The sequence below is a fragment of the Hemicordylus capensis genome, chromosome 11, assembly GCF_027244095.1.
Source record: "Hemicordylus capensis ecotype Gifberg chromosome 11, rHemCap1.1.pri, whole genome shotgun sequence".
NCBI lineage: Eukaryota > Metazoa > Chordata > Lepidosauria > Squamata > Cordylidae > Hemicordylus > Hemicordylus capensis.
The window spans coordinates 8,896,035-8,921,320 of NC_069667.1; the positions used below are offsets into that span (position 1 = coordinate 8,896,035).

At 42.7% G+C, this 25,286-nt stretch overlaps 1 protein-coding gene across 26 annotated transcripts in view; it reads left to right on the forward strand.

Moving 5' to 3' along the window:
• Positions 1-25,286, forward strand: part of TENM1 (teneurin transmembrane protein 1) — a 1,198,498-nt gene that overhangs the window by 1,095,045 nt on the left and 78,167 nt on the right. For all 26 annotated transcript variants that reach the window (XM_053273541.1, XM_053273531.1, XM_053273550.1 and 23 more), the window contains 3 exons: positions 9,942-10,191; positions 11,693-11,713; positions 18,560-18,792. In XM_053273541.1, coding sequence (XP_053129516.1) covers positions 9,942-10,191; positions 11,693-11,713; positions 18,560-18,792 — 504 coding nt within the window. The remainder of the gene's footprint in view (positions 1-9,941; positions 10,192-11,692; positions 11,714-18,559; positions 18,793-25,286) is intronic.

Below are 25,286 nucleotides of genomic sequence, written 5' to 3' on the forward strand. Positions count from 1 at the left end.
CCTCCTGTATTCTACCAAAGAAAACCACATGGCTCTGTGGTCTCCAGGAGTTGACACCGACTTAACGGCACAACTTTATCTTTATTATTATATTATAGTAAATTACAACACATTTTCTAATCCCATTTTCAGTGAGCCTTTGCATCTGGCCAGAAAAACATTTTGAATCCTCTGACTCATGAACTTTAGCTCTTCAAAGTTAGCAAAAATGCTGGAAAGTCCATTTCTCAGACCTATTTATCTGAGAGCCTAATACCTAGAAGCAATTAGATGCTTGCTAGGCCTGAATGGAGTGTTCCTCTAAGCAGCTGTTTTAGAATCGTATCAGAGAAAGAGAGTAAAACCTTTATGGGTTGATAAAATCCATGCACTTACTATGGTCAAATATAGTACCAAAAAGGCTTCCAAAACCAAGGTCTGTACTCTCAAACTTGATTAGCTGAAAGGTAAAAAATAATTCACCTCTTGATCTCAGCTAAAAGCCCAAGAACAGCTCTCCATCACTTTGAGCCGTAAGGGAAAAGTACAACTTTAAGATTAACACTGGGATTCAAGCTTCAACAAGCCACTGTAAAGTTCAGGCTACTGTTCCATGGTGATGTGTGGGGGAAGGAAAGGAATGCCTTTTGAGTGACATTCTCATTTTTAAAATTTCCTTCTTGAGAAGTTTGTGGTAATTAGTTAAACTAGATAACTTGTGCTGTTGGAATGTTATTGCTTGTGAGCGGTGGTGAGAAATGTCACCCATAGTTGCAAAATAATATCAGAAATACAGCGTCACAGTGACACCCTCCCTTCCCCATTTAAATATTATTCAGCTCCCTAGCAGCATCTTCCTGACTAGAGCCCAATGCACATGTTATGTACACATGCAACATTTGTACAGTATGTGCACACACAGCTCTAGAACATAAGAAAAACCCTACTAGATTAGGCCCAAGGCCCATCTAGTCCAACATCCTGCTTCACACAGTGGCCCACCAGATGCCTCTGGAGAGCCCACAAGTAAGAGATGAGGGCATACCCTCTCTCCTATTGCTACTCCGCTGTAATTGGTATTTAGAGGCATCTTACCTCTGAGGCTGGCCTATAGCCCTTAGACTAGTAGCCATTGATAGACCTGTCCCCCACAAATTTAGGAGAGGAGATCTGGTTGGGAAAGGAGAGTTGGTCTTGTGGTAGCAAGCATGACTTGTCCCCTTAGCTAAGCAGGGTCCACCCTGGTTGCATCTGAAAGGGAGACTAGAAGTGTGAGCACTGTAAGGGATTCCGCTCAGGGGATGGAGCCGCTCTGGGAAGAGCAGAAGGTTTCAAGTTCCCTCCCTGGCAGCATCTCCAAGATAGGGCTGAGAGAGATTCCTGCCTGCACCCTTGGAGAAGCCGCTGCCAGTCTGTGAAGACAATACTGAGCTAGATGGACCTATGGTCTGACTCAGTATATGGCAGCTTCCTATGTTCCTATCTAAACCCCTCTTAAAGCCATCCAGGATGTTGGCTGTCACCACATCTTGTGGCAGAGAATTCTATAGGTTGATTATACATTGTGTGAAAAGGTACTTCCTTTTGTCGGTTCTGAATGTCTTGGTAATCAGTTTCACAGGGTGACCCCTGGTTCTAGTGTTACTAGACACCAGATTGAGCTGTACACATGTGCAGTTATTCTCACATGCAAAACAAAATGCATGTTCACACAAATGTATAAAGAATGTGTGCAGACTCCTGTACACACCCGTAGTGTAAAGTATGGTCTCCTGATTCCCTTCATTCACTATCCCATTTCCCAAAATCCTTGGCTGACATTCCTCAGTAGTAACATTTATTTGTGTCTTTGTGTATCCGTACTCTCACACACACCATTTTCAACTTATGCTACATTATGTTACAACCAGTGGTTACAACTATGGACTTATTACCTACTTACACCATTTTCAGTTCTAAACCAAATTGAGAAATACTGTTCTTGAGCACATTTTGCAGAGAAAGCAGTATGTAAATTGAACAAATAATACTAAATTGATAGTGTTTATATGTAGTCAATGGGTGCATCTCCATGAGTAGGGCATAATTTTGACTCAATAATTTGACTCAGGGATAGGAAGGACTTGGCTTTAGGACTTTTCTTGGTAACATGGACATCCTTGACGAGTAAGGAACCACAGCCACTTCTGCACACATGAGATTACGGTGCAGAAAGCATCGATTTCAAAAGATGCGGCTTGTATAGAGATCTTGAGTCTCAGCACCTCTTACTTTAGAAATTTGGCAGCATCTGACCCGCCCATTATGAGCAAACGACGAAACACAAAAATGGTGTACTGCTATTTCACCATGAAAACACATCTTATATCAGCCACAATGCTTACTTTATGGCTCGCATCTTCAAAGCAGTCATGACTTTCCACCTTCCAGAGAGCTCTCTGGTTCTATCCCATTAAGAAAGATCTCCTGCTATTAAGGAATGTTAACAAGACATCTGTTTCACCAAAGGAATGGGCTGTCAGTTCTAATGGGATGAAATTCTATTGTGCTTTGCTATGGTTTGGGGTTTTTTCCCTCCCCCTTCCTTTTTCTTTCATTTCCTGCCCTGACCTTTGGGATAAGTCAGGCTACCAGATTTAAATAAGTAAATATTCATCTCTTTCAAATGTACATCTTTCTTTGAAGCTTACAAGTACAGTCAACTCCTATTTCTTCCTAGTGAAACATTTGAGGAAAACATAGACCAACTGATCAAATAACAAAGCACCTTGTGAATGTCTGTATTTTAAAACAAAAAGGTGTGCTTAAGTGATCGTTTTTTTAAAATCAAGATGCAAGTCCTGTAACTTGTTTATCTTTATGGCACAGTATCAAACGAAAGCCCCCTTTTTATTGTCAGCCATAAACAAAACCTTTGCAAACAGGCATGCATTTCAAGTGAAAGTGGGTCTCCAGGGTCCTGATTGTATATTGTGACTTAGGGCAGAAAGATGAAGGATTGCCTTTGCAAATTTAGCCATGGACAAAGGCCAACTGTTCTGGCTTTTCAGTGGATTGTTAATGCCAGGAGAAGAAGCGTCTGTGTACATTATGCACACGGGCATTCTTGCCAGGGTGCTCTTTCAATCCTCCCCCCCCCCGAAACTCCAGAGAAACAAGTATTCTGTCCCTTGTTCTTCAGAAATAAGTTTGAAATATTATTTCCCCTTTGAATCCAGCATTAAGTGGCAGCCACTATTTATCTACCAGGGGGATTTTGTGCTTCACATTTATGTATATGCTGCAAAAACAGCATCTTAAAAAGTGTAGATGGAAATCCTACTTTGGAACTGTGCAGTGCTTCAGGGAGAACTCAAGAGTCAAAAATTCATTTCCCCATTTTTAGCTGCTGTTCTTTACTTTCCCCGAGGATAATATAACTGTTTACTGCAGGGGATTGTCCAGCATTGTATCTGCCTTGGGAAAGTCACCATAAAATATTCAAAGACTTCACTGAACTCTGTGCAGTGTCACTTCTTGGAACAAAATGCCTGAAGCAGCTGCTAAGCCCAGGATGGCTTCTAGTGGCGGATGCTCCTCAGTGTGATTAAGGACAGACATACAAAAACATGGAGCTCTCTCTTGCCCTTGGCCATCAAAAGCCAGAGGATTGTGAGGTATTTTCTGAGACATCATCTCGGAGTGGAAATCAGTAGGCACCCATATCGCTACTAATGGTGGATTAAAATAATACAAGTATGGACCAGCAACAAAATGTTGCATTATATCACTTGTGTGTGGGCTGGCGGGGGGGAGTGACTGTTGTGAGTTTATTGTGTGACTGTGTGTGTTGAGCAGAATCCCAGATCCAGTGTGCCATTCTCCCGTTCCATCCTTAGGAGAGCTCACATCCATACAGTTGTTTTTATGTTTGTGGGGGAGTTAACCCCCGTGCCAAGAGCTTACATGTGTCAAAACTAGTGATGTGGCTGCAAATTCAGAAGTTCAGGTGCTTTCCATTACAGCCCCCATAACTACCCCCACCCCAACAGCCAGAGAAGCCGAGCAGAGGCGTAACTAGGGAAAACGGCGCCCGGGGCAAGCACTGAAATGGAGCCCCCCGTGCCCCCCCGCCCCCCCAACATACTACATTATACTTAGGTTTTTCCTCACAAGCGACTGCCGCCGCTGCCAAGCCGCCAGGCGCCAGCGGAAGGGACCGCTTGTGGGGGAGGGGGCGCCGACACGCTCCCTTGACTGCTGCAGCGCTGCTGCACTGAGCAGGAAACATTTGTATTAACAATTTTTTTAAAAAAAAAATTAAAAAAAATTTTTTTGTCATGCTGGCGCCCCCCACGTGACCAGAAAAGATGGCGCCCGGGGCACGTGCCCCCCCTGCCCCCCCTATAGTTACGCCTCTGAAGCCGAGAATACCAGCGCTCCATCCTTGTGTGTCCCCCACTCCAATACACCCCTGGCCAAAACCCTTCCCCCTCAGAAACACAAAGGTGTGAAATGACTGGTGAAAAAGCTAAAGAGTTTGACACTTTCCCCCTCAGAAGCAGAATGGTTTGTGATTATTTTATTATTATTATTTCTTGTTTACACAGTCAGACAGGTGTTATTGACTGGTTTTTATTATTATTTCTTGTTTACACAGTCAGACAGGTGTTATTGACTGGTTTGTTTTATCCAGACATCGAGTCCTTTCCAAGGACCTGGGATGGCTGAATTTTATCATCATCATCATCATCATCATCATCATCATTATTATTATTATTATTATTTTATTCGATTTCTATACCGCCCTTCCAAAAATGGCTCAGGGCAGTTTACACAGAGAAATAATAAATAAATAAGATGGATCCCTGTCCCCAAAAGGCTCACAATCTAAAAAGAAACATAAGATAGACACCAGGAACAGTCACTGGAGGTACTGTGCTAGGGGTCAGTTATTCTCCCCCTGCTAAATAAAGAGAATCGCCTTGTTAAAAGGTGCCACTTTGCCAAGTTAGCAGGGGTGGAGGGCGTATTGTTCAAATTGAGGTATTTCCCTCTCTCTTTGTTCAAACCCTCCTTCCCCCACACCTTGCCATTGAGTTCCGTTAGCTCCACCCACCTGGCTGTCTGTTAACTGCTCTCTTAGTTTGCAAACATTCTGCTCCACTGAGTTTCACTGAGACAGGGTTGTTGTTGTTTTGCCAGGGGGGGGGGCGGGCGTTCCCTGCTTAGGGGGTTTTCTTCATATTTTTGTGGAACTGACATACCTGCAGGTTACCCCAGTACCTCCCTCTCACCCACAGGTGCTCTCGCTATGTGTTCATAGGGAACATAACCTTTCCAGCTCTTCCAGTCTAGATGTTTGATCTGAATCATTACCAAATAAATGTTACCTTTAGACACTCTTGTGATGTTTTGCAGATTTAAAGCTGAATTAAATGAGCAGTGGTTCACACATAATTCTTAATGGCAGTGATGCATAGGTAACTGAAGGCATAATTGCATCCTAATAGTGTAAGTCAAGATTGTTGTAGTGTGGCTTTTAAGTAAATATATGGGCAGTATCATTAAGTTTAGATTTTATTTATTTATCTATCTATCTATCTATCTATCTATCATATTTTTATACCACCTGATATGCATATCTCTAGATGGTGCACAAAATTTAAAACATTTAAAAGTCACAAATTAAAATACATGACAATAAAAACAATATAATAAAATTATTAAAACAAGTTTTAAAAACTATTCAAATTAATTCTAATTAAAAGCCTGAGAGAACAGGAGGGTCTTGAGGTTCTTCCTGCAAAACAAACAGAGAAGGAGATGCTCTTACTTCAGCAGGAAACTTATTCCAAAGCCCTGGGGCAGCCACAGAGAAAGCCCGGTCCTGGGTCACCACCAAATGAGACAGTGGCAACCGTAACCGGACCTCTCCAGAAGATCGTAACAGGCGACAGGGTTTATGACAAAGGAGGCGCTCTCTCATATAGCCTGGACCCAAGCCATTAAGCCTTTAATAGTGTGTGTGTGTGTGTGTGTGTGTGTGTGTGTGTGTGTGTGTGTGTTTTCAGACCAGGACTGAAGGAACAATATGACTAGTTCTGCATGCCTGATGGGGATTTGGACTTACATTTTCCCGATGGCTTCCTTCACCATGCTGTGCATAATAAATGCCTTTGGAAACTAGGTCTGGTTTCAAAAGCAATTTGTGGTGGTGGTCACACTGATGAAGTGTTTGCTCGTACTTAAGCATGAAACACTGTCCAGAAGTCAAAAGAGGTTAGCCTACATGCCGGCTCACAAGAGAGCAGGCATGTATATCCAGAAGTGATATGGGGTATCTGTGATCACATATTCCAACATCATTTTCTAGTACTACTTTGTACTTTGCAGTACTTCTACTATGGGCATAACTACTACTGCTAAGATGCAGCCATAGAGATTGAAATTTGGAGTGTGGTTGTGGCATTGGAGGAGTGAAGATTAATCCTTCCCCCACTTCCACACACAATGCCTCTGGTTTCCCACTCTCCGAAGTTGCCACAAGTCATAGAAGTGGGGAAAGCCAGGTACTCATATTTTGCCCATCTTTCCTTGCTCCCTGAGCCCTTTCTCACAACTGGTGAGAAGAACTCCAGAGCAGGCTGCAGGGAAAGCAGGTTAGACTTACCTTCCCCGCAGATGACCACTCCTCCTGTGCTGGGTGTGCTCCCCACGCATCCAGACGATTTCCCACACACCCAGGCAGTGGGGATGGTCAGGAGCCGAGATATGTTCCCGGCCCCTGGAAATACCATGGGGGTCCCCCTTCCCCTCCTCAGGATCCCCACAATCTGGCAGCCACAGCTCACTCGCCTGACCCCTTTATCTGTATTAACGTAAATATATTGATAATCTGGAACCACAATCTATATACTCATTTTATAAAAGATAGGTAACATGTGGTCATAAAAGTAATCCCAAGTACAACATGTATAAATCTAAACTGTGTGTGTGTGTGTGTGTGTGTGTGTGTGTGTTATCTATCTAGATAAATAGATATAGATATAGATATAATTTATTTTATTTATTTAGTACGTCTATATACCGCTCCTCACAAAAAAGTCGCTGAGTGGGTCACAATCAATAAATATAAATATAAAGAGAGAGAGAAAGAAAACTAACAAAATATACTCTCCATAGGAAAGATATAGGCCATCACAAATGTATTTAGAAAGATCTGTAAGCATATAAAATACATACCAAAAAAAGTCCCAGAAGTCCCTAACATAGATAAAGGCATAAGGTACATACCTGTTTTTAGGGGGCTCTTTTTTGTTCACCAGGTTCCCTCCACCACCTGATATTCGCCCAGCAGCTGTAACCAAGAATTACAAATACAAATAGGAATGTCACACACATTTATACACAACTTTTCAGCCAAGGTTCCCAAAGAAGTTTACATCAATATAAATAAATAAATAAATAAATAAATAAATAAATAAATTGGCTCCTTGTCCCCAAAGGGCTCACAATCTAAACAAGAAACATGAGATAGACACCAGCAACAGCCACTGGAGGGATGCTGTGCTGGGGCTGGATAGGGCCAGTTGCTCTCCCCCTGCTCAATGAAGAGAATCGCCACTTTTTAAAAGGTGCCTCTTTGCTCAGTTAGCAGAACTGAAGTTGGGTAGAGAATGTCAGGCAGCGGAGAGAATCTGACATTGTCCGTCCAACACTTCTGGGTTTGGACAGCACACAAATGGCCAGGTGTACAAGCTTCTGCTGGGAGCAGACACTTCTTGGGAACCTCTAGTTTCCCCCTCCTTATTGTCTGCAAGTTGCCTGAACCCACTCATTTTGTTCTCCCCCCCCCCCACTTTCCTCATTCTTTCTGTTGGATGGATATCTAGGGGGTGTTAGTAGGAAGTAGAATTTGAGAATTACATCTCAAGAATCTCTCATTCCAATGTTGCCCATGTGTTTAGTAATAGCAAGCCATTCTGGTTATAATTTAAACTATGAGAAAATGGATTTTCCTAGGAATCTGCTATTATCACCTCCAACCATGAAAGGGAATGTGTTTGAAAGATTGGTAATAGCAACGCCAATACTGAAAAAAAAAAAAAAAAGCAGCATGTTAAAAATGTGCCCCAGCGTATCGCGCTTGCATTGGCGAGAATAACAAAAACATTTCTCTGATAACTGTTCTTCCCTTGGGAGAAATGCTACTGCAAGCAGTGCTGTTTCCATGGGATATCAGTCAGCTCTCATTCCTATCTGAATATTGATTTTATACTCCAGTTCAGTGCCCTTTATTGAAAAATGCAGGGTCACTTTACTTGTAATCTCCCTTCATAAAATATTTAGTGCAAAAAGAAAAGAAAAAAATCCTGTGCTTCCTAATAAAATCCGTGGGGGAAAATGAATATATAAGTGACAGTGGCCCGTCAAATTAGTACAACAATTAGCAGCTAATTTGTTAGAATGACAGCTGAGATGACTGGTATGCCCCTGAACCCCAGCTGCTTGGGGGCACATAGAAGGCAGCAGCTGCCCTGTTTTCCCCACTTGTGGGTTTCCCAGATACAGCTGGTTGGTTACTGCTTGAGGCAGATCCTGGACAGAATGTGCCTTGATCTGTCCAGCAGGACTTTTCTTAGGTCCTTATGACACTTTTCATTTGTTGAGATCTTGCCTTTTAAAAGATCTGGAGGGAGAGAATGGGGGAAACGTCCTATCAGGCAGCTGACACTGCCTGAAAGGATGAGCTGAGAGCTCGTTCGGGCTCTCGGCAGCCCAGGCCACACCCCCTTTGCATGTGACATCACACGCAAAGGGTGTGTGGCCTGGGCTGCCGAGAGCCGGAATGAGCTCTCGGTTCGTCATTTCAGGCACCCTTGGCTGCCTGATAGGACGTTTTCCCTTTTCTCTTCCTCCAGAGAAGGAGAGGAAGGGGAAAACATTCTATCGGGCAGTCAGCACTGCCTGAAATAACTGGCATAGAGTTCACCTGGGCTCTCAGCAGTCCAGGCGTGAGGGGGGGAGTTTGCTCTGGGCTCCTCTGGAGCCTGAGCCACGGGGCTTCAGAGGCCTTTTCCATTGGTGGGCCAGGTTCTTTGAACCCGTTGGCCCAATGGTGGCTCCACCCCTTCTTGGTGATATATTTGGGGGCTTCAGAGAGAAAGGGAGATTGATTAAAACCATCAGAGGTAGGAGGCTTCTGAATACCAGCTGCAGGGGAGTAACAGCAGGAGAGAGGGCATGCCCTCTCTTGCCTGTGGGCTTCTCAGGGGCATCTGGTGGGCCACTGTGTGAAACAGGATGCTGGGACAGAAATAAGCCTTGGCCTGATCCAGTTATAACATTCTTATGTTATGTTCTTATGCCCCTCGCCGTATCACCAGTGCAGCATCAGCGCACAAGCACTTTGTTAGTCTGTATGTTGGGCTCTGATTTTAGATAAAGTGCTAGAGTACTGATGATGACGTGTTAATTTCGAAACATTTGCTTTTATAGAAACCCGCTCTCCCCGTAGACCCTACAGAAGCTCTTCTCACGGATCGTGAGAAGGTCTTTAAAGGAGTATTCTTGCAGGTTTGTCACCATGCATATTTCATCGCCGCTATACCAGCTGATTCGAACTTTAAAAACAATTGATTCTATAAGTTGAATAAAAAGTCTGGATGAATAAATGTGTCCTCACAGCCCTTTTAAAAGCTGTTGGAGGTGGAGAGGCTCTTATTTCAGCAGGGAGTGCCTTCCAAAGCCTTGGAGCAGCAATGGAGAAGGCCCGTCTCTGAGTAGCCACTAGACGAGCTGGTGGCAACTGCCAACGGACCTCTCCGGATGATCACAATAATCAGCGTGGCTCATAACGGAGAAGGTGTTTTCTCATAAATAGGCTATATGATCCCAGAACCCAAGATACAATGCACAGAACAAGCGTCAGTCATGTTGGCTATGCACCTACTATGGGTTTCCCCCTCTTTTTAAACCAGGTATCGTACATAAAGGAAATGGTGAAAACATATTTATCTCCCAGCAACCACCAGTCATCTCGACTGTCATGGGCAATGGGCACCAGCGAAGTGTGTCCTGCGCCAACTGCAATGGCCCAGCTCACAGCAGTAAACTCTTTGCACCCGTTGCCATGGCTTCCGGCACTGACGGCAGTATCTATATTGGAGACTTCAATTTTGTTCGAAGACTTCTTCCTTCCGGAAACTCCATTAGCATCCTAGAACTGAGGTAGGATCTGTTGAGTACTCCTGTTTCTTTGAGGACGTGAAATTCAGGGGTAAAGCTTACAGGGCTTTAATTTCCTTTGGATCAGAGAGAGAGAGACCGTGCGTGCACACTGGAAACCTATGCTGTCCTTGTAATACCTGTTTTGCTTACAAGTATAGAACCAGAGTCTATTGGAAACAGGTTGACTCCAAAAAACAGGTATCACATCCATAGATGTTGTGTTAGCTTCTCAAAGAGTAGTTGCATCCTTAGGAGGAGACATCAGTTATAGTCTACTCTAACTAAAATTCTTAGGTTTGTGTGTGTCTCTCTCAATTTCTGCTGCAAAACTTTTCTTTCTTTCTTTCTTTCTTTCTTTCTTTCTTTCTTTCATGCTCTCTCTCTCTCTCTCTCTCTCTCACACACACACACACACACACACACACCTACCTACCTACCTACCTACCTACCTACTACAGAGGTACAGATTCTACCAGGGGCGTAGCAAGGTTGGAGTGGGCCCAGAGACAAGATTTTAAAATGGGCCCCTCGCTGATATACACAAACACACTTCACAATATATAGTGCACTCACACTCACATCCCCATTATGAATACGGTGAATATCTAGTTCACATTGAATCTAGTTTTTTTAAACTCTCTGCTACTGCCGATCTCCAAGAGACTCAACATAATTTATAGGGGGTGCAACACGGGCAGGTGGGGAGTCATGTGACATGCCTCTGGGGGGGCCCTCGAGGCAGTGGGGCCTCAAGACGACTGTCTTGCCTTGCCTAATGGTAGTTATGCCCCTGGATTCTACCCTGCAAGCAAATTATCTTTTCAGGAAAATATCTCCAGCCATTAACTCCCCATTCAGGAAACATCAACTGATCTTCCCTGATGGTTAGAAAGTAATCAGCTTAATAAAGAATGAAACAACCAGCAGCTGTGTGACATTCTCATTTCTGTCTTCTAAAAAGCACAGTAGAACAGGATGAGGGAAATGTGAGTTGGGCATTGGCTCTGGGTACCTTTTGTAACAATCAGAACTCCAGTATTCCATGTGATTCTTAGTCTAGCAGATGCTATACTGTCACCTGGGACTTAACAAATCCCAGGCGCCAGGAGCCATGGTGCCTAGAAATGTAACCAGTGTGCCTAGTTTGGTATATTCTGAGGTAGAGTTATTTAATTAAATCTTGATTTCCCTCCCCCACCCATCAGGCAGCCCTGTTTGTGTTCCATCTTATTGTGGGAGAGCAGTGCTTCTGTAGCACCAAAACCCCTGCTCCCCCCTCATTGTTTCACAGATTTGTGTTGCATATTACAGAGCCCTTTTCTGGGGGTGTTGTGTGTGTGTGTTCCATATTCTCAATAGTACCTAGCACATTCCTAGTTCTAAATAATGGATAATTAGCCGTATTGCTATGGCTAATGATGTAATCGCTTTGCTAATTGACAATTAATGGTTTTTTATTTCATTACTTTTTTGTGGTCCCTTGATGAATCTGCCGTTTAAGGAACAGAGACACAAGACACAGGTAAGAAAGTTATGTTTCTGGGGCAGGGGGTGGAAGGGGTCCTGTTTTCTGGGAAACAAAGGAGCACTTGGCCTTTTGGTGTCTCCCCTTTGCTGTTCCTTCATGGCCCTTTCATGGTGGGAAGAAAATAGCACACAGAAGAAGGTTTTAAATAGTGAATCAACAGAAATTTTACAAGTCTAGCATTCGCCTTCACAAAGGGTGAATGTCTGCCACCAATTATCTAGACTAACTCTGATGCAGGAATGTAGAGCTTTATCTACTTTTGAAACAGAATGTCTTTATTGCCCCCTTGACTAAGCAGGGTCTTCCCTGGTTTGCATTTGAATGGGAGACTGTCTTCTGAAAGATACTTCTGTAAGATATTCCCCTTAGGGGATGGGGCTGTAGGCCAGAGCATCTGCTTTGCATGCAGAAGGTCCCAGGTTCAATCCCTGGCAGCATCTCCAGGTAGGGCTGGGAAAGACCCCTGCCTTAAACCTTGGAGAGCTGTTGCCAGTCAGTGTAGATGGAACAAGTCTCAGGTGGCCCTCATTATTTGCAAGGGTTCAGTTCTCGCCTATAGGCACAAATACGTAAGCCACAAATAAAGAAACTTTACCCCTATGGGAATCTAGGTGTTAGGTTCCTAACAAAAAATGCTAAAGGACCAAAGAAGCAAAGGGGGCCCTTTGCTAAGCAGGGCTCACCCTGGTTTGCATTTGAATGGGAGACCACATGTGTGAGCACTATAAGATATTTCCCTTAGAGGATGGGGCTGCTCTGAGAAGAGCTTCTGCATACTTTCGTGGAGAAAATTCCAGACAGGTTCCCTCCCTGGCAGCATCTCCAGATAGAGCTGGGAGAGACTCCTGCCTGAAACCTTGGAGAAACTGCTTCCATTCTGGGTAGACGATACTGAGCTAGATGGCCCAAGGGTCTGACTTGGTAGAAGGCAGCTTCTTATGTTCCTAAGAGGAGTAGAGCACAGTACCTTATTCTCCAGCTTTCTAGCAATGCCCCCCAAACACTGAAAATTGTTGAATTTTGGGCAGATATTTGCCCCCCCCCCCAAAAAAAATTTAGGATCCACAAAATGGCTGTCCACTGTAAAATGGCAGCCAGAAATGACATCAGTTCAGTGGAACAATTTGTTATGAGGCGGCTAACAAAGTTGTTTGATTATGATGATGATGATATTTCCAGCCAGTCAAAACTGCAAATTTCACGTATTTTTCTACATGCGGATAAAGAAACTGGGTCTCTGAGAAACAACTGCAGATACGTGAAACTGCAATCCACGAGTCTGCGGATAACAAGGACAACTTGTATAAGGCAACTTTCTCTGTAATTTGAGGCTGTATTTTGCTGCCTGCCTCCCACTCCAGACACCTCAGTGCCAAACATAGCTTGTTTGAGGGGTGGGATACCAACTATCATTGGATCAGATATCATTGGATATCTGCTATCATTGGATCACCTATATACTTTTGCCAGGATCCACTGGTGCCCTTAATTGGGATGTCAGAAGCCCACCACTGATATACAGAGGTATACTGTCTCTAGATTTGGGGGCCATTGGTCCATCTAGCTCAGTATTGTCTTCACCGACTGTCAGCAGCTTTTCCAAGGTGGCAGGCAGGAATCTCTCTTGGCCCTATCTCGGAGATGCTGCCAGGGAAGGAACTTGGAACCTTCTGCTCTTCCCAGAGTGTCTCCATCCCCTAGAGGAAATATCTTCCAGTGTCCACACGTCTAGTCTCCCATTCATATGCAACCAGTGTGGACCCTATTATTTTGCTTTGTTATTTCATTGTTAATTGTAATTACCCCAAGGTAGGGGTGTGTGCACGAACTGCAGTTCAAACTGCGGTTTGAGATCCTTTTGGAAGCAGAGAGTGGGTACTTTAAGAAAGAGGAAAGCAGGTCCGCTGCCCCATGTAGCTTCCTGCTGGGATGGTGCACGTCCCAAGTACCCCTGCACGGCGCCAGCACACACATGGCATCCGTGCCTGTGCAGGCATCATTTGCATGGCCAACATGGTGTTGCTGCCCCAAAAGGTGCTCGAACCTGTGGTTCGTGCAAACCCCTAACCCAAGGGCCCAAATAGGCCATGTGGCAGGATGGAAGTTGTGTCATTCCCACCCCCCCAAAAAATATCTTTTGATGTTTTACTGCATAGCAAAATCTTACCAGAATGGTATTCAAATTGCACCTTCTGGAGCATAAGGTGCATGTCTACAATTTGCTTTAGCGATAATTTCTGTTTGCTGATTTTTAAAAAGGCATTAATCTTTTCTAAATTGAAAATGGGGGGAATCCTGAATTTGTTCAGAACACAGTTTGTGAACAAAATGGCATCAGATAGCTTGTGAATTGTGCTTCTTTCCTGCAGTGGAATCTCCCAATTTCCATCATTTCCTCCCCGCTCCAAAAACTGCTTCTGTGCATAGGTTTAATTCTCAGTAAAGTTATGTTGCCTGTCGAATTGCTTTCTGTTAAAGTGGTACTGGGTATTAATTATAATGATTAATTGCTTATTTGCCAAGCTATATTATCCTGGCTGGCTTAAATAAAGTGATATGTGGTAAACTGAAGGACATAATTCAGAGATAACCTCACTGAGGTAATTATGTGTGAAAGCTTTTAAAAGTCCCTCTACACACAGCTTCATTGTAGCTTCCAAATTCACGCCTGAATCGGAAGTGCACACAGCAGTGTTCTTCTTTGGGGGTTGGGCGTCTTCCTTCCAGAGTGCAGAATGGCTGTTGCATCTGTGCCTGGCTGTCTAAGCAGGGAGTTCCTGCAATGAATTTACAGCACACCATGGAGGAGCTGTGGAATGGATCCCATCTATAGCCAGTTTGGGTCGGCTTTAACTGTCATTTAATTGCACTTCTTTATTTCATACAGTAAACACGGTCTGCATCAGACTGCACACACACAAGTTGCAAAGGGGTAGTATCAATAATTTCAGTGGCTGCATGCTGATTCAAGAAGAGCAGGATATAAATGTAAAAATAAAATGTAAATAATAAACACACGCATTTCTGGGAAATGCTATTGGATTAGGTGAAGTCTAGTTTAATTTTTTTTTAAATCCATTGTGTAATCCATTAATGTAAAAAAAAATCCGTGAATGGGTTTTTCCATTTAAATCCATTAATTTCTGGATGAAATGTTTAATATTGTCAGTGTTCAGTTCAACAGCTGATCACACTGTCTTACTGTACCTGTCACTATTTTGGTCCATCTAGACCTTATGCACTCTTGATTCTCACAATCAATCCTTTGTTTCTGCCCCTCTAGCACTTTAGCATTGTTTTCTTGCTGTGTTCTTCATTTTCCCGTTTGATCAAATAACGTGGCCAGTGTTTATCCTGTACTAGGCTAGCTTGTCACCTGATACGGCAAGGTGCTGAGATGTCAATGGATGATAATAGACACCTTGCAATATCAGTCGCTAATTAGCAAACTCATTATCTCACCAACTTCTTCTAATCACTCTTCATTATGGAAGTTCAAGGCTCTACCTGACCCTTTGTTAGAACTCCCTTCACAAACAGTATCAACCTACATACTGAACGAATCGTGTTGTACAACTAAAGAAGGTAGAACAAAAATGTCTGCTCGCAAAATTTAGCAAGGTAATTGGAAAGCGACTTCTATATTTGTCTCTAGTATGAATAAGTAAAGTAGTGCAGGTATCTTTCCCCCCATCCCTGACAGGAGGCTGGAGTACAGAGCTCAGTCTACGAGCCAGGGCTAAAGGTGGCGCTTGGAGCTAGACAGCGACGGCGACGACTATTTATATACCTCTCTTCAACAAAGTTCTCAAAGCAGTTTACATAGAAAAAATACATAAATAAGATCGTCCCCTGTCCCCAAAGGGCTCACAATTTAAAAAGAAACATAAGGTAGACACCAGCAACAGCCACTGGAGGGATGCTGTGCTGGGGATGGATAGGGCCAGTTGCTCTCCCCCGGCTAAATATAAGATAATCACTCCTCTAAAAAGGTGTCTCATTGCTCAGTTAACAGGGGTTCATTGAGGGCTGATTGAGGAGCTACAAGCTATAGATGGAGAGTTGGGCTTGCAGTAGTGAGCATGAATTTTCCCCTTTGCTAAGCCTCATTTGCATTTGGATGGGTGACAACATCTGAGTACCATCTGCTATAAGATATTCCCCTTAGGAGATAGGGCCGTAGCTCATGGTAGAGCATCTACATACTTGCATGCAGAAGGTTGTGAGTTCAATCCCTGGCAGCATCTCCAGGACGGGCTGGGAAAGATTCCTGCCTGAAACCCTGGAGAGCTGCTGTCAGTCAGTGTAGACAATACTGAGCTAGATGGACCAATGGCCTGACTCGATGTAAGGCAGCTTCCTATGTTCCTATCAGGCTTACGTGATGATAAATGTGGATCTGGATTTATATCCCTTTGCAATGGAATTTCCATCCCATATAAATATATACAGTATGTATATTATGTTTTGTATTCAAGTTCTGTGTGGCCTCCTGGCCTGGATGGACTGAACTCAACTTAAAACTTGAGAAGGCCTTCCAAAAAAGACCTACGGGATGCTGGGATCAGAAACATGAGATTGTATAACCAAAGTCTACTTTTGCAGAAGAGAGATTATTCTAGCAGAAGCTCTTGCTGTGTGTGTGTGGTGGGGGGGACAAAAAGATTTCATTAGATCATGCATAACTCAAATATAGATTTTGAGAAACACAACATGAAAGTGGACCTATTCACACAAAGCCTCCCCCCCCCCGCCCCCCACAGCTAACAAAAGACTGGAGGACTCTTCCTCCAGTTATTATTATTTTTTAAATGGTGATTAATAGAAAGCATTGCTCAATCTTCTTTCACAAGATCATGCTTCTTGTTTTTGCCAATTATTGCCCTTCGGGTTGATTGTTGTTTGCAAGCTTTTTCAATAATCCCAACACTCTGCAATGAAACACTTCAAATGTAGCTGACCAAGTTTCATCTGAACTACTGGGAGTTTGTCTGCCGGAATGGTTGTCTGCATGCGTTTCTCTCCATAAGGAATGAACCCTCTGGCTGTGAGTCAGACAACAGGGAGACCCCTAAATCAGGAGAACATGCTATCCTTTTTGACAGTGCGTCACTCCAAATGATCATCACAAAATGGCTCGTGGTTATAAGCATACCTGTTGAATATGCAAGGAGGGAAACAGGTGGTCATGCTCAACCACAGAGACAAAGAGCTGTATTAATGGAATTGGAAATTTATATGGTAATATATAGATATAGATATAGATATAGATATAGATATAAAAATTAAGAAGTTTATTAATAGGTGCACAGGTTCATATACTAAGAAATATTGGCTGATATCCAGACTATGTTACTCACTAGTTCTACTCACGAGTTACTGTTACTGTTTGTGTCTTATAGTTATATTGTACATGTTTATAAACCTTTTGATTAGATTTGTTTTTATATTCCAATTTAATTTTTATTGTGCAGTTTTAGTATTTTTATATTGTTTTAATTGTCTTGTAAACCACCTTGAGATTATTTTGATGATAGGAGGTATAATATTCATCGTATTTATATTTGTTTAATCCCCAAAGTAGAATGTAATCCCCAAAGTAAACATCTTGAAAATCTGCTGTGAAGCAGATTCGCTGTTCAGATACCCCAAGGCATAAGGCCATGTGTGAAAAACCTCCAGGTAAGGCTGGAAAATACTCCTGCCTGAAATCCTGGAGGACCACTGCCAGTCAGTGTAGACAATACTGAGCTAGATAGACCAAGGATCTGACTCAGTGGACTGCAGATACCTATATTCCTATAAATAATCTCTTGGAGGATGAGGCTCAGTGGTAGAGCGTCTGCTTTGCACACGGAAGGTCTCAGGTTCACTCCCCAGAATCTCCAGGCAGGGTTAATGTCTAAAGTGGATAAACAATTGGTCGTCTATGTATGCATACATATAGCCAGCTATGTTTTATTGTATTGTTATGCCTTTACCTTTATGATACATTTGTGCATCCTGTATATCAACCAAGGTGTTTTTATGATATCTATAAATATTATTCATAAGCAATTAATTAATTTAAAACATTAAAAATAAAATGAAAACTTATTGACTAATAAGTACGATGAGCCATAGCTCTCTGTCCATAACTCATGAGCCCATGTTCTCACACGTGAATAAATTTCAATATTTTTAAATAACATTTTTATCGTCACAATAAGTCACTTCCATGTGTGAATTATGAAGCACAACTTGCACACCTATTTATTTTTATGACTCTTGGTCTTCTCCTTTCTCAATGATGATGGATTACATGTGAAATAATTGATGTGTCTCGTGCTCTTGAATGCCTCGCAGAAGAACAAGCATAGCCTGCGATGATTCTTCTGTACCCACCTAAAATGCCTTGTTGTGCTGATGATTATAGCATTATATAACCTGTGGGTTTTATTTCCAGATTTAACACTTGATGCTTGTATTGAAATGACCAGTTTTTGAAAACTCTGGTGTGAAAAGACAGCACAGTGGCTGGATAGACTATGCACTGGATAGACTATGCACTGGCAGAAGAATGTTTGTTTGTTACTCAAGGGAGGAAATGTGATGTTCAGTCTTCCCTCTGCAGTCACTTATACCTCCAAAAATATGTCCCTCAAAGTTCCGCAGCTCGGCCACAGGGGAAGGGGAATAGCCAAAAAACCCACCCCTTCCTTTACACAATGAAAAATGATCTTCTGTCAATTCCTCAGTCATCTGCTGCATGTTGGCTAGAGTGTTAAGAGCTGGAAGAACAAAGGGGAACTATTGTACAGTTTTTATTTATTTTGTCTTTATCTTTCTCTGCCTTATTAGCACAAGCCCAGCTCACAAGTACTACCTGGCTGTAGACCCAGTATCCGAATCCCTTTACTTGTCTGATACAAATACCAGAAGAGTTTACAAGGTGAAATATCTCAGTGAAACGAAGGACTTGGCCAAAAACTATGAGGTGGTTGCAGGAACGGGTGATCAGTGCCTTCCATTTGACCAAAGTCACTGTGGAGATGGAGGGCGGGCATCAGAAGCATCACTACACAGTCCTCGAGGTAGGAGAATCACACAAGGAGAAAGAACTATCCTTGACTCCAGCATTTTTCATGTTTGTTTATTATATATGTATGCTCTGCCCACAGGGAGTTCCTGGTGGTCCCCCATTTAGATTGCTAATCAGTCCGCACCTGTTGAGCTTTGACAATTATTCACAAAGACTCTTCACACGAGTAGTAAACCTGGGTTGTCTGCTTCTAACCCAGGGTTGTATGTTCATGTAGACCAGGGCAAATGCCCCAAGCCTTGGTAGTCCAAATCTGGGTAACCTTACTTCTAACCATCACTCTTAACCCAAGTTAATGAAGGCCAAGGCCCTCCAATACCTAAGGTTGTCAATTGTGTGTCCACTTTTCCTGATGCTTTCAGGTCCCAGCAGCTGTTTGCCATGTTTATGAGAGAGTGCTGCAGCTTGAGGGGCTGCCGGCTGTGAACGTGTCACTCTGCAAAGCACACTCTATGGTCCCATTCTAGCAATGGCTTCAATAGGGTTTGGCCCACCTCCTGCCCTCTTGTGGCCAATCACAGCATGGTTTCTGATGTCATGAGGTTTTTGGCCTCATGGTACATTGTGGGAAGGTTCTCCCAATTCTTAGGGGACTTCCCTGATCCAAGCTTGCCCCTACAGTGCTTGGCTGAAGTAGGGGTTGCCCAGTGGAGGCTCTGTTTATCTGTCCAGTATGGATTAAGGACTTTTCCAAACCACCCACTTCCAATTTTATGCAAGCACATATAATCTAGTTTTCCCAGATTAATTGCTGTGCCCCTGACTGCAGAATACCGCCCCCCCCCACCACACACACACATGGCAGATTCACATGACCCACCAAAAGTCAGTAAGACATTTGGGAGAGGGAACTGGAGGTTCCTGTGATAGATGCACTTCCATGCAGCAAATTGTCTGAATCTGCCCAAGTCCAGTTGTCAGCTAACCAACCCAACTTGTTACTTGTTGGCTTGATAAGGTTCATAACAAGTTGGCTTGGCCGGTTGTCAACAGGACTTGGACGGGTTCAGACACCACACTACATGCGATCATGTGCCCCATGGGAATCTCTGGTTACTCCTCCCAGACCTCTTACCAACTTCCAGCAGGTCGGATGAACCTGCCCAAAGTGTGAGAATAATATTTGATGTTTTCCTGTGCAAGTTAATATAAGAGAAACATTCACGGTTCAGCAAAGGTGAACCATCAGTATCAGTAGAGAACAGAGAAGGGTTCCAGTGTGTCATCAGACTGACTCATCATTCTTCCATTTCTACATCTGTTTTGGTCAACCTGCTGAGGTCTATAGTTCTGCCAGCAGCCTCACTTGAGGAAGTCAGATGTACTCCGTGAAATTAACAAAGGTCGTTGTCAACCTTATTCTTAGCTGTCCTATCCATGACATCTTCTGATTCAAACACAAATTAAAAGGAGCAAAACATTTGTCTGCTGTGAAAGAGCTTTGTAAGGCCCTAACCCAGTTAGGCAGTGTTTGTGCCTGGAACACAATTGGGAAATGTCTTAATTACACTCAGGCACTGTGTCTTGTATGGTCTTGATTCCCCTCCTCCTTTACCTAACTCAGTAATAATAATGTTCTTACTTCAATAGCTAGGCGGAATAATTGGAATGTGAAAGAGCAAGTGGAAGGTTTTAATCAATTCAGAAAGATAAACACAATTAAGAAAGTTTATGGTTTATTTCTTGATTCAAAACAATAAAATCATCTCCCTAATTGTATTTATCTTTCTGAACTGATATCAAAGACATAAGAATAAAAGGAGAGAAAACATAAAAATACTCTCCTGCAGTGTGGTGGTTCCAAAAGTGAAATCGTAATTTACTTGGTTACATTACTCAGAACTTAAGACTTGCGTACTTCAGATCTTTGAGGATAAATCCACGTGCTTTTCAGAAGGCTTTCCTGTTGCAGTAGCTGAAGAGTTCAGAGACAAGAAAACCCGTAGTCTCCCTCTGTAAGTTTTAAAGGAAACCAGTTGCCCTGGACTTCATAGCAAAGACCACAACTAAGACCACACCAGAGCACTTCTGCTGGGATCCCTTACTTCTTCCATAACTCTTCTGTGGCATCTCTTTGGTTCTCCTGATCTCTTTTATTCCCATCCTGTGCAGAAGAAGCTGAAAGTCACTCTTAAGGCTATAAGAAGCTGCCTTATACTGAGTCAGACCAATGATCCATCTAGCTCAGTATTGCCTAAACAGACTTGGCAGCAGCTTCTCCAAGGTTACAGGCAGGAATCTCTCTCAGCCCTATCTTGGAGATGCTGCCAGGGAGGGAACTTGGAACCTTCTGCATGCAAGCAGGCAGGTGCTTTTCCCAGAGCAGCCCCATCCTCTAAGGGGAATATCTTACAGTGCTCACACATGTCTCCCTTTCAAATACAAACCAGGTCAGAACCTGCTTAGCAAAGGGGACAATTTACGCTTGCTATCACAAAATCATCTGCTGTGACAAGCAACCTGCTTAGACAAGTAAACCACCCTGAACCACTTCCAGAAGGGTGGTATAGCAATCAATCAATCAATCACATAAATAAAATAAAGATGATCTTTATCAGCTGTCTCAGCCACACTCATGAACAACTAGATGAATATAAATAATAATGTTCCTATTCTTGCTTGATGCATTAGACACAATACAAATAGAAATTGCCTATCTTGGATGGATGAGGCAAGACCCAGACATTCCAACTGGCACTGAAAAGTAGCTCCATTGCATGGGATGTTTAATGTCATTTGTACACAGTACAAGTAAATTGGAACTGAGGGTGCTTAGTGCTGCATAGGAAGGTGCTGAGGCCCATGCAGGATTGAACCCTGTGTTGCTTCTGGCTTATTAACTTCCTGGTGAACTGCAAATGCCTAATTAATAGCTGCAAGGAAAAGTTTGATTTTTCACTCCAGCTCTGAGCTAATAAAGGGAAACTGTAGATGAGTGGAAAGTTCAAATGAACTGTCAGGCAGTAAAGTGTCCAAAGCACGGAATAACCTGCATTTTAAAAACCTAGCTAGCAACAGACTGTAATTATAGTCAGAGTGTTCTTAACACATCTTTAATGATGGAAGGTACAACTGAAATAAGTACAAATGTTAATCTTCAGACTGCTAATTAATGCAGGAAATCAATTCTTAACATCGGTGAAATCTGAAGGTTTTAGGTTCTTTTGCAGGAAAACAACAGTCGATATATTATTGCTGGCTGAAATTGATTATAACTAATTAAAAGGCAATTATCTGTTCTGTCTTATTTCTTAATTAGGGCCATTGCTAATATGGAGGTAGGGTTTTTTTTTTCAAAATTACCTGCATAATTTCAAAATGCAACACTGTAGCCATTTACTGTAAGTGACATTATGAAATGTGGTGGTGGTGGTGATGATGATGGTAATGATAATTGCAATAAATGGGTGAACTGCTGCTAACTATTTCCTCTAGAGGCCCTGGGAGACATTTACAAAATTGTGAATATTCAGGATTGCTGCCTACAAGGCAGAAATTCCAGTCTGTTATAGCAAAGAATCTGCTCAGAGCTCCTTCAGAGAATGCAATGAAATTCTATGCTCTGAAGTGGTACAATGAAACTGGAGTTTACAGCCTCAGGTGGAATTAGACCTAAAATGGAGGAAAGAGGAATGCAAGAATAAAAATCTGTTTCTTACAGCATTCAAAACTCCCTTTATCAGCCACTTGAGATTGCTCCAAGTCCAGTACAACTAGGAGAATGGTTTCATATACATTCCGACAGAACCTATTTAAGAGGAATAAAGTCTGTTTTCTCACTGGCTATACTAATTCACTAAATTCAGTCTAGAACAAGCCATCCAACTTCAGATCTTTGCATGGCAAAAGGCCAACTTACTTGTTTTAGTAGCAGATTTTGCTAGGAGCTACTGAAATTTGACTTTCAGAGAACTGTGGGGAGCTAGGCCATATTTTTACAAAACCATTAAATGTTATAGATAGTGTCTGAAATGTGCAAAATATCGGTAACAGAATCAGGATTTTTTTACATAGTACCTGATTCCATTATCAATGTATTTTGCACATTTCAGACACTATGACATTTCAGGGTTTTGTAAAAACATGGCTTTTATAGTAGGAGATGTTCTCTTGCCAGTGGGCTATATAAAATATCGACTTGAGAAGATGCTGTAGTGATCAACCTCCCCTCCTCCTAAAGAGTTAACTGGAAATGAACTCTTGTCTTGACTGACAGGCTGGTGAACTCTAGGGCTCAGCCAATCAGCATACCAGGTGGGTGGAACCTAGAGAGCTGTTGCCAGGAAGAAGGGAGTTCTTTATTAGAAGAAGCTGGGCTGGAGGTGCAAGTAGCCATGGAGGTTGGCTGCAAGAGAATAACTGCAGATCTTTGAAGGACAGGAAGGCAGGAAGCTTGAATTCTCATCAGGAGTTTGGTGTTCAAGGAAAAGGGAAGTTTACTCTAAGGGAAATTTTCAGTCAGACTTTGTGCTAAGGATGTTGTATTTCTTTGGCGTGTGTGCTTTTGCATATCTCTGATACTGTTCTATTATTGTTTATCTGTAATGTGATTAAAATAAGAAACACTAGCCTAGGGTCATCCTAAAGGCATTGCAAAAGACTCTATAAACATTTAAGCATGCATCAAGACAACCTTTTTTTTTTTTTGTAATCTTACTAAGTATCTACTGTATCTAAAGGCTGAGAAAGCCTCAGACGGAAGCAGTCTGTCAGAATTTTAGTTCTTTTTTCCCCCAGTTCTTTTCTTTTTACAAGCCTCTCTGAGTTGGTTTTTAACTCAGGAAAATTGAGATTTCTCTGGTGCAAACACATCCTAAAACGTTCAGCAGCTATTGGTTTTCTCACCACATGTAGGCTTACTCATGGAAGATTTTTGTACTTGCCCTAGGTCCAAATTAAGAGAGTTCTTTCTGGGTTATCCCACACCAAACCCAGAGAGTTTCTGTAGACAAAAGGGGGGGTGGTGGCAGCATTTCGAACCTACTGATAATACAGAATAGTTTTAGGAGAAGCCTAGCCATGCAGCTCAGCAGGGATGATTCAGCATTTCTTTCCCTCACGTGACTTTGCTCTGAGACAAAGGGTTTAATCTGCTACAGTTGTTTATGACTGAATGAATGAGCCAAGTTTAATCAAGAGTAACTTAAGCCCCATAAATGCCGATGGGACTTAGCTATGACTAAGTCCCATTGGCACATATGAGATTTAAGTTACTCATGATTAAACTTGGCTCATTCATTTCAGTGGTGCTTAGTCATGGCTAACTTTCTCTGGAGACAGCCCAGAATATTTTAAAATAACATTCTGAGAAGAAATCCTAGTATCCATGACTTTATCAATAGATCTCTGCTCATTGTAATTTGGTTCCTGGTTGCCATAAATAGTGCTACAGCTTTAACAGTGTAATTGTCCTGATCCCTGAAGAGAGTTTCTAGAGCTGAGTTGACCCAGGATGGGTGTCGGTCATCAAATTTTACCATCCAAATACAGAGCAGCATTGCAAATAATGAAACAAACCCTCAGCTCTTTCATATTCCCACAGGCAAAAAGCAGCATTTTTTTTAAAAGATGAAAACTGACAGTATTAAAAAACTAACTAACTGACAGTATGCAAACAAATGTGCTTTCTAAGTGGTTCAGCAATGCACTTGTAAAAGTTAAGACTTAGAAAAGTATTTGGTGACTCATGCAAGCCTCTATAATTTCAGCTTGTTTGTGAACCTTGCTCTTGTATGTGCACAGAACCAGTTCGGAGGCCCTTTATGGGCCTCTGAACTGGTTCGAACGCCCGGTGCTTCTGCCGGTTCGAAGGTTGGGGAGATATCTTTAAGGATGGGGGATTGCCCCTCCTGCTGCATTTCCCTCGCGGGCGCTGCCTTTTAAAATGGTCTGGCAGGGCAGCAGTGTTCCTCCTCAGACCGGAAGTGACCAGAAGTGCCTGGTGGGTGTGTGGCCGTCGGGCTCACTTGTGCACATGTTGCGATGTCCAGATATGCACCAGGCACTTCCAGTCCGAGGAGGCACGGGGTGGCAAGGAGGTACGCTCCCCCGCTGCCGGACTGTTTTAAAAGTCAGTATCAGTGGGGGAAATGTAGTGGGAGGGGTAAGAGCATCCTCCCCCATCCTTAAAGATATCCCCACCACCACCTCTGAGCCAGCAGTTGCCAGTTCCGTGCACATCCCTTGGTCTTGGTGATCTCACTTTCTCACAAAAGCATATCTCTTTCCAACCAATAGGTTCTGAACAGTATAATTTCATGGTCTGCCTAGTTTAAGTGCATACAGAAGCATGTTAGTTCCAGGACCTGAACGCTCTTGTTTGCACTTCTTCTCAGAATTGAAGTGCAGTAAAGACAAGATCAGAGATCGCCAACCTTTAAAGACAAATCAGTTTCCTCTTATTTTTAGTTAAGTATTATGATAGCCTATAAATAACTAATTGCATAAAATTGCTTTAGTTGTTTCTAGATAGCAGCTTTAATTAAA